The 9106-nt window shown below is 42.8% G+C and overlaps 1 protein-coding gene and 1 pseudogene across 1 annotated transcript; both read left to right on the top strand.

Annotated features, from left to right (window-relative positions):
- Positions 1 to 5477: 5477 nt before the first annotated feature.
- On the top strand, positions 5478 to 8811 carry LOC137963632 (enolase 2-like; annotated as a pseudogene).
- On the top strand, positions 7355 to 8679 carry LOC137963289 (putative pentatricopeptide repeat-containing protein At3g23330). The gene is made up of 2 exons (XM_068810430.1): positions 7355 to 7727; positions 7838 to 8679. The coding sequence occupies exons 1-2, from the start codon at positions 7355 to 7357 to the stop codon at positions 8677 to 8679; spliced, it is 1215 nt and encodes a 404-aa protein (XP_068666531.1).
- Positions 8812 to 9106: the final 295 nt, after the last annotated feature.

Raw genomic sequence — 9106 nt, 5'->3', positions numbered from 1 at the left:
TATACTCTTAGATATGTGGGCCTTCCTTTGTCATCTGGGCTTGGGCCTTTCTTCCAATAGACTTTAATGTGGGAATAATTTGTTTGAAAGACTGAAGGGATGGATGTCCTAACCTATTGTGCCACTGAGAGCCATATGTTGGCCCTAGTTGTGGCTGTTAGTGCTAGTGAATCAAGATAATAGAGACTCCCTCGTTAATGGCCTACATCAATAATCTGCTTTATTTTTAGATCCTCAAGAACACAAGAAGTGCGAGAAAATGTGATGGAACAGTTAAATTTTTTGTGCATTGATTGATAGATGAAAGGTTTAATGGAAACTCAAGAATAAAAAAGACACATTTTAAATGAAGAGTAGGTGTAGAAAATATAGACCCCACCCCATGTACCTTTGTTTGGGATCCATCTGCTATAGAAACAAACTTGTCAGTCAAACAAGGAGATATAGAACTTTGGAGGATACCATTATCTGTCATATGCTCAGAGGCCCCATAGTCAATGATCTAGGATGCAAAAGTGGCTTAAACCATAATTGTTATAGAAGTAGGAACAATAGGAGAATTCTTCTTGGAGCTGGCCTGGTTGTTTGCAAAAGCCATCAGACACATGATCTTCTGAAGCAGTGCGAACTCTCTTGCAAAGAAAGTCTTCTTGCCTTTGGTGTTCTTAAGAGCCATTGTAGTACTAAACTTGTGAACAAACTGAACCCCCCTTTGTTTTTTAAAAATAGTATATACCAAACTGACAACAGTCAGCGAATAATAATCTAAGGTAATCAATCCAATGATTTTCTTCTTTAACACAAATGCCTCAATCAAAGAGGCACAATATCAGTTGTTGTAATGACCCAAGGCCCAAGTGACACTTATGCAACAATGAGGGTAACTAGAAGTATCAACAGATAATGAGACATAATAGTGGCTTCGGTAATGATCTAGTAGCACATATCATATTTGCAAGTAATGAGTAAGAAGCAGCCAACAATAATTTGAACCGAGAGTTGCTGCAATTATTCAAAAAACAATTCGTCTTCTTCATGAAGGCACTTCTGCTGCCCACAACTCAACTAAGTTCCTTACTCTGCTGCAAATATATCTTCAAAGACTAAAGAAGGAAGGGGCTTAGAGGCTGATCCAACATCAGAGAATGCAACGTCTTCTTAGCTTATAGTAATCCTTGACTATCCCACGTCTTCTTAGCTTATAGTAATCCTTGACTATCCCACGTCAAGATAAAATTTGCAAGCTGAATGGAATTAATTGATGATCCCACGTCAAGATACCAAAGCAGAGCAGTGCAAGCAGTCGGAGAAGTGTAATTCACCAGCTGGATAAACAGTATCGTGATAAAAATCTGCTGAAGCCAATGAAGACTGAGGTCTAACTCAACGTGCTGAATTTAGTACTCTGCTGAAGTGTAACTCAACATGCTGAAGCCTTAATCCAGAATTAATCCAAAATATGGAGACGTCCAAACAGCAACGAAAATGAAAAATCTGCGGCTAATCAATGACTCAGACCAGAGAAAAGATACGATCTGGAGTTGAATTTGAAAACCATCCTTAAATAGCAGAAATGACTCAGGCCAAAGAAGATGATCTTACTGTAACGGCCCAATCTGAAGTACGATAATTCAGAATTATGTGCCACCTTTGATACAGAAATCTCCCAAAATTAAATTATACTGGAGCAGAAATTTTCAATACTAGACAGAAAATTTGCTGGTAACTTTCCCGGATAATATCAGCGTGATAAAAACAGACTTCTTCTAGTATAGATGTGAAACCATGAAGAACGGGCATGTCAATATTTTCTAGCCCAAGAGTGGCTGCTGGAACAGCCAAACTGAGTTGTTGAAGAGAGCAACAATGACCAAGGATTTCCACCAAGAGGAGCTTCCGTGAGCAGCCAAAATAAAGAACTCCAAGCTTTGAATCTACTGAGAGAAACCTAGTTGCTGGAGGAAGCAACAACGACCAAGAAAATCTACCTAATAGACTCCTGGAACAGCCACAACTGAGAGCTCCAATCTCTGAGACCGATGACCACACCAACACACAAGAGAAGCTGAAAAATCGGGAGCCCTCTTTCCTTCCTTTATCTTCTATTTAAACATAGGGTTAGGTTAAGTACAAGACAACCCATGGGCTTAATTACAATCCAACCCAGCCCATCAATCATTGCTTATTAACCCTCAAATTGATGTTGGTAAGTCAACCAATAATAATTTGCCAACCAAAAAATTATGGTGTTGATGAGTCATTGCTTTGGTGAAAACATCAGCCACTTGGAGATCAAAAGAGATGTAAGGAAGAGATATCACTCGACGCTTCAAGTATCGCAAATAAAATTTCAATCAAACTCAATGTGCTTGGTGCATTCATGGAAAACAGGATTGGTAACAATCTGAATGGCACTAGTGTTATCCGCATAAAGAGGTGTAGAGGTAGTTTGAGAAAACTCAAGTTTTTCAAGGAGACCACGTAGCCAAATACTTTCAGAACACATAGTAAACATGGAACAATACTCATCCTTAGTAGATGACTTGGACACACGATCTTGTTTCTTACATTTCCAAGAAATCAAGGCATCCCCTAAAACACATACACCAACCTATAGTAGAGCGATGGGTATTGGGGCACCCAGCCCAATCAGCATCACTATATGCAATAAGTTGAAGAGATAAGCCAGTAGGAAAAAATAACCCACAAGTAGGAGAACCTCGAAGATATCGGATGATGCGTCGGACTGCAGTAAGATGAAGATTTCGAGGAGAAGACATAAATTGATTGACCTAATGAATGGCATAGGAGATATCCAGGCAAGTCACGGTCAAGTAGATGAGACTCCCAACCAAACGCTGATAGAGAGTAGGATCACCTAGAAGGTCCCTTTCATTTGTCCTTTATTTCACATTCACTTCCATTGGAATAGCAATAGAAGAAGTGTCTGCCAAACTAGCCAAGGTAATAATATCTTGAGTATACTTGTGCTGAATTAGGAAAATACCTTTGGCCCGATGATGTACTTTTAGTCCTAAGAAGTACGTGAGTTGGCTAGATCTTTCATATGGAAGGTGGCATGCAGCAGCTGTTGGAGCTTAGTAATCAGGCCAGAGTCAGTGCCATTAAGGATAATATCATCCACATAGACCAAGATAAGGATCTTGCTCAATGTCGATTTGTGAAAGAAGAGAGAAAAATCTTACTGACTTTGTGTAAATCTGTGGATAAGAAGTGTACCACGAACCTTTTCAAACCAAGATCGTGGAGCTTGCCCATACAGAGGATGGCGTAGCTTGCAGACATCCCGAGGAGAAGAAGTAGTCATACCAGAGGGAAGCTTCATGTAGATATCTTCTTGTAGATCACCATGCAGAAAGACATTCTTTACATCCATCTAATGCAGATGCGAGGACTGTGAAGCAACAATAGCTAAAATAGTGCGAACCGGGGTCATCTTGGCAACTGGAGCAAATATATCCTCATAATCAATCTCATATTCCTACATGTTTCCCAGAGCTATGAGGCGAGCTTTGTATTAATCCAAAGAACCATTCAATCGAAGCTTTACAGAGAAAACCCATTTACTCCCAAGAGGCTTAATAGTAGGGGGGCAAGTAACAACATCCCGAGTGTGATTCTCCTCAAGAGCTTGAAGTTCTGTTTGCATTACCTTTTGCCAACACTCATGTGCTATTGCTTATTTGTAGTAAGAGAGAATGGAAATAGATGATAAAGTAGCTACAAGAGAGACAGCGGAGGAGAAACCATATTGTTATGGTCCTGGGTTAAGTACTTATGTCTTCCACTCTTAACAGGCCGGTCTTTTGGGTAGTATTGGCTAGGTGCTTAACATTTGGTATCAGAGTTAGCTCCCTCATCGCGTGTTCGAATCCCGGAGGGGGCGACTGCGAAGGGGGCGACCTATGCGGAGGGGGCGACCTTGACGGAGTAGGCCACCGCACGTGCGGAGGGGGCCACCTTGGCAGAGTGGGCCATCGCAAGTGGGCCGTCGTAGACGTCGGCCCACGAAGGAGGGGTGTGATGTTATGGTCCTGGGTTAAGTACCTATGTCTTCCGCTCCTAACAGGCCGATCTTTTGGGTAGTATTGGCTAGGTGCTTAACACATACCTATAAGGGGGGCAAGAAGGGCGAATCGACCTGCGAAGAGTGGTGGAAGCAGGATTAGGAGCAGGCGCCAAGTTAGGATCATGAGGGGGCATAGATGAAGTGGAACTGGGCTCATAAAAGCTAGGTAGAATAGATAAAGATGCAGATGGCAACGCAATATGAGATGGAAAGAAATATTGATTTTCAAAGAAAATCACATTCTGAGAAACATATATATGACGGGCATGGGGATCATAGCAAACATAATATTTTTGAGATATAGCATAACCAAGAAAAGCACACTTAACGGATTAGGTTGTAAGTTTATGTTGTTCATGAGCAGGTAGATGCACAAAACAAATACAACCAAATGTTCGAAGATCCACATATGAAGGAGAATGACCAAATAACTGGAGAAACATGATTCAACGTAGGAGAAGGCAAGCGATTGATTAAATGAACTGAAGTAGACAACACTTCACAAAAAAATGAGGAGGAACAAATGAATCAAGTAAAAAAGTTCGTACCACATCAAGAAGATGACAAGTTTTTCCTCTCAGAAATGCCATTTTGTTGCAGCGTTGAAGGACATGAACGATGGGAGATGATGCATTTACTTTGAAGAAAATCCTGAAACTCATTGACATGTATTCACCGCCAGAATCAGAGCGCAATACCTTGATCATGACAGAGAATTGAGTTTCAAGAAGCACAAAAAAACATTTAAATACGACAAAAACATTAGACTGAGCCCGTAAGAAATAGACCCAAGTAAATTGACTAAAGTCATCGATAAAAGTAACAAAGTACTTATAATACGCATGAGAAACAACATGAGCATTTTTTTATGAACTCCATAGCATCTAGAGTGGATAGCTGGAGAAGAGGATAAATTGGGGTTTATTTGTAATTTCAATTCATTAGGGGTTTATTTTTAATTTGTCGAACTTATAGCCTTTGGCGTGTTTTCCCTAATTCCCTATATAGATGAATGAAAGAAACTAAACATTGAATCATTTAGTTTTAACCAAGTCGGATTCTCTCTCAGAAGTCTAGGTCGGATTCTCCCTCAAAGGTACAGGTCGAGCCTCCTCAAGGCTCAATCCATTTCCACCATTATATGTTCCAAGAACAGAAGTTTTCTTCCGGTGTCAACAGCCAATCTGGAGGGAAGAGAGGGATGAAGGGTGATGAGATCCATGGCCCAGGAAGATCCCAATATCTTGGTATCAGACAGGTCCACGCTTGGGGATTGTCTTCCTTTTGAGAATTTGCGTTAACTGATCGATGAAAATTGTCAACGGACTGACCTGCGTTCGGCCATGGCACCCATGGATGCGTCAATCCAGCTTCTCCTTCGGCGACAGGAGGATAATGGGCTTCGAGCGCCGCCGGCGGTAAGTTATACACCACTGGCAGTGCACCACCCACCACCGTTGCGCCAGCCACATACCCCATTGGGACCCCATGCACCTTCCCCTAATTCGGTGCCCAGTTATACACGACCTGCCGAACCCCTCTCTCCCCATCCACCCCTAGCTCCACCAGCGCAGACCACCGGCGATGATTCATCTCCTCACGAGGAGCTTCTTCGTCAATCTGCTCTTTGACTTGATGCACAAATGGCTTGGATTTGTGGTAAGGTCTCTAGTGCCGCAGCAAAGAAATCAGAGAAATCCGCAGTGTATGACCTCAGAGAGCCCTCTGTCTCTCCCACGACGGTGAAATCTCCCGCGACGGCGAAATCCAAAATTGGGGATTCACCATGTCCAAAATCGGAAGGATACCCCGCAAACCCTTCGTCGACACAAACAGAAGAGGGTTTGCAGGCCACCCCTCCCTCTCTGGATGCTCTAAGTCTTCCCCCTCCAACGCCGCTGGATATCCGAGAGCTTCCTGTCTCGGAAAACCTCCCCGAACTTCCGAAATCCGACGGCGAGGTGACCTCCAAACCGAAGCCCTCCTCTGCCGTCGCAACGTAACGACACATGTTCATCGAGACGCAGAAATGCTATCAATTTTGGCCACTCCTCCATGCTGTTCGCCGTCCACAACGTCTCCAGCTTGACGGGCTAGAAGCTGGCTCGGGGTATAAAAATTCGAGACAACCACCATTGACGCACTGTGATTGCTGTCCTCTACAAACCGACAATAACCCAAACCCCGTGATTTCGATTTCGAAGTTGAAATCATGGCCCTAGCGGCAATAGTGAGGTTTCGCCCAACGGATTTCAAATTGAAATTGCTTCCACATGCAACTGATAACGACACTGTTGCGGATTTCATCTCGAATGTTTTTCCAGGTCCAAAGAGTCTATTACAGGCTCTTCCCATTGGGTTTTGAACGTTCGGTCTTCGGGTGCCCTTATTTGTTTCACCTGGATTTCCAATTTGGGGATAATCCTAGTGCCTTCCACATATTTGCTGAAATTGCCGGTCGAAATGAAAATGTTGGGCAAGCCATGCTTCTCGCATTCAGCCACAACCGAAATGCCGGGGAAACTTGGGTTGTGCTAGAAATGGTGACCATCAAGACTGTTCAGGCTAGACAGGTCTTCGACAGCCGTGGAAATCCTACAATTGAGGTAGATATCATTTGCAGCAATGGGACTTTTGCTAGGGCTGCCGTACTAAATGGTGCTTCTACAGGTACATCTGAACCTCTAGAATTGAAGGATGGGGGATCTGACTATCTTGGCAAAGTTGTTCTTAACGCTGTTGAGAATGTCAATGCAATAATTGGGCCTGCCTTAATTGGAAAGGATCCAACTGAGCAGACTAAGATTGACAACTTCATGGTCCAAGTACTTGCTGGAACAGTTAATGAATGGGATTGGTGCAAACCAAAGCTTGGTGCTACTGCCATTCTCGCAGTTTCTCTTGCCATCTGCAAAGCAGGAGCTAGTGTGAAGAATGCCTCTATACCTGCACATTGCCAACCTGGCTGGGCACAAGACCTTAGTGCTGCCGGTACCTGCTTTCAATGTGCTCAATGGAGGATCTCCTGCTGGCAACAAACTTGCACTGCAGGAGTTTATGATCCTTCCTGTTGGGGCCTCCTCATTCAAGGAAGTCATGCAAATGGGAGTCGAAGTGTATCACCATTTGAAGGCTGTAATTAAGAAGAACTATGGCCATGCCGTCACATCAGTTCATGGTTCTGAAACTAATGTGGGAAATGCAATAATCAATATGTACTCTAAATGTTGAGCAATATATGAATCTGATAGAGCTTTTGACACCATGTATATGAGCGATGAAGTCTCGTGGAGTACTATAATTGGAGCTTATGAGTGGAATGGGCTTGGATTTGAAACTTTAAGAAGACGTAGGGAAATGGTAGTGGCTCGGTTTGGTCCAACTCAATTCCGTTTTACCTCTTGTATTTCTGCTTGTTTTGGCTTAGCAGCTTTAGATGTTGGAAGGCAGTTTCATTCTTTGATGATTAAAGCTGGTTTTGTTGGAGATGTCTATGTTGGAAGCTCGGTTGTTGACATGTATGCTAAAGGACTAGCGCTGCATGGAAGAGCAGACAACACAATTCAAATATTCAACGAGTTGGCAAAAACGGAGACAAATCCTAACCAAACAACCTTCATTTGTTTGCTCACAACCTGTAGTCATGTGGGCCTTCTAGAGGAGAGCATGTCTTCTTTGATATGTTGTGCGACAACTATAAGATGCAGCCTGAATCTGAACCTTACTGCTGCTTGGTTGATGTTTTAGGGCGAGCTGGAAAACTCTATGATGCATATAAATTCATTGCTGGCTGCCTTTACAATGTGGGTGTTTCAGTATGGAGAACGTTACTAAGTGCTTGTTGGAAGTATCAGAATGTAAGTATAGGAGAGGAATTAGCAAAAAGAGTGATGCAGTTAGAGCCCGATGCTCATGCTTCTTACGTTCTTTTGTCAAATCTCTGCTCAGAAGCTGGTTTATGGAAAGAATCTTTGGAAGTCAGGAATAAAATGGCAAAGATTGGAGTAACAAAGGATCCTGGAAGTAGCTGGGTGATTTTGAAAGATCAATTGTATAAATTTTCAATAGAAGAATTTTCACATCCTGAGTTTGAAATGATTTTAGGGGAGCTATATATGTTGAACCAACATACTACAGCAGTTGGTGTATGTCTTGCTACAGTTGACAGTTCGCTCAAGCAGTATGTGTTTGAGAGGATCAAAGATGGAGGAATTCGAAGGCTGGGAAGTGGGTTAATGCTCATCATTAAGAGAGATTTCTTTAAATTTTGTCGAGAGACTCAAAGCATAAACTCATGCCAGTTTCACATTTTTATTTTATATGATCAATTTGCTCTGGTCCCCAACAACATTGCCAGCCATTCTAAGGTCATGGCAGAAGTTGAGGCTATCATGCAGTTCCTGATTTTCATTGTGTCCTGTACTACTTGTAACCACGATGACTGTAATATCATGCCAACATTTCTGGACGAGGAGAGGTTATCCCAGAGGGCTGACCCAGTTACAGCGGTTGACACTTGTGCATGGACCCAGACGTCGGCACGAGCAAGCCGACCTACTTTCGTGCATGAGGGTATGCTTGTTCTCTAGGAGGGGAGTGATGTTATGGACTCCATAACATCTAGAGTGGATAGCCGGAGAAGAGGATAGATTGGGGTTTATTTGCAATTTTAATTCATTAGGGATTTATTTGTAATTTTTTAAACTTATGGTCTTTGGCGTGTTTTCCCTAATTCCCTATATAGGGTCGCGAGATGAATGAAAGAAACTAAGCATTGAATCATTTAGTTTTAGCCAGGTCGGATTCTCCCTCAGAGGTCTAGGTCGGGCCTCCTCAAGGCTCAGTTCATTCCCACCATTACACGTTCCAAGAACAGGAGTTCTCTTCCAGCGTCAACAACCAATCTGGAGGGAAGAGAGGGAGGAAGGGTGACGAGATCCATGTCCCGGGAAGATCCCAACACAATTCCCCAAACATCACTATGAATAATATCAAAACAGTGTGAGGTATGAGATG

This window comes from Aristolochia californica, unplaced genomic scaffold (genome assembly GCF_029961685.1).
Source record: "Aristolochia californica isolate CCGP_79_NKW_82.1479 unplaced genomic scaffold, dmAriCali1.0.hap1 SCAF_4, whole genome shotgun sequence".
NCBI lineage: Eukaryota > Viridiplantae > Streptophyta > Magnoliopsida > Piperales > Aristolochiaceae > Aristolochia > Aristolochia californica.
The sequence above is the reverse complement of the archived record's forward strand: the minus strand, read 5'-3'. Positions and strand labels throughout refer to the sequence as shown.

What these genes read in the sequence shown, in the direction of transcription:
- LOC137963289 (XM_068810430.1), top strand. Translation starts at nt 7,355, where the DNA reads ATGTATATGAGCGATGAAGTCTCGTGGAGTACTATAATTGGAGCTTAT. An exon ending in CATTTGTTTGCTCACAACCT is followed by an intron (nt 7,728 to 7,837) that starts GTAGTCATGTGG and finishes TTGATGTTTTAG; the next exon opens with GGCGAGCTGGAAAACTCTAT.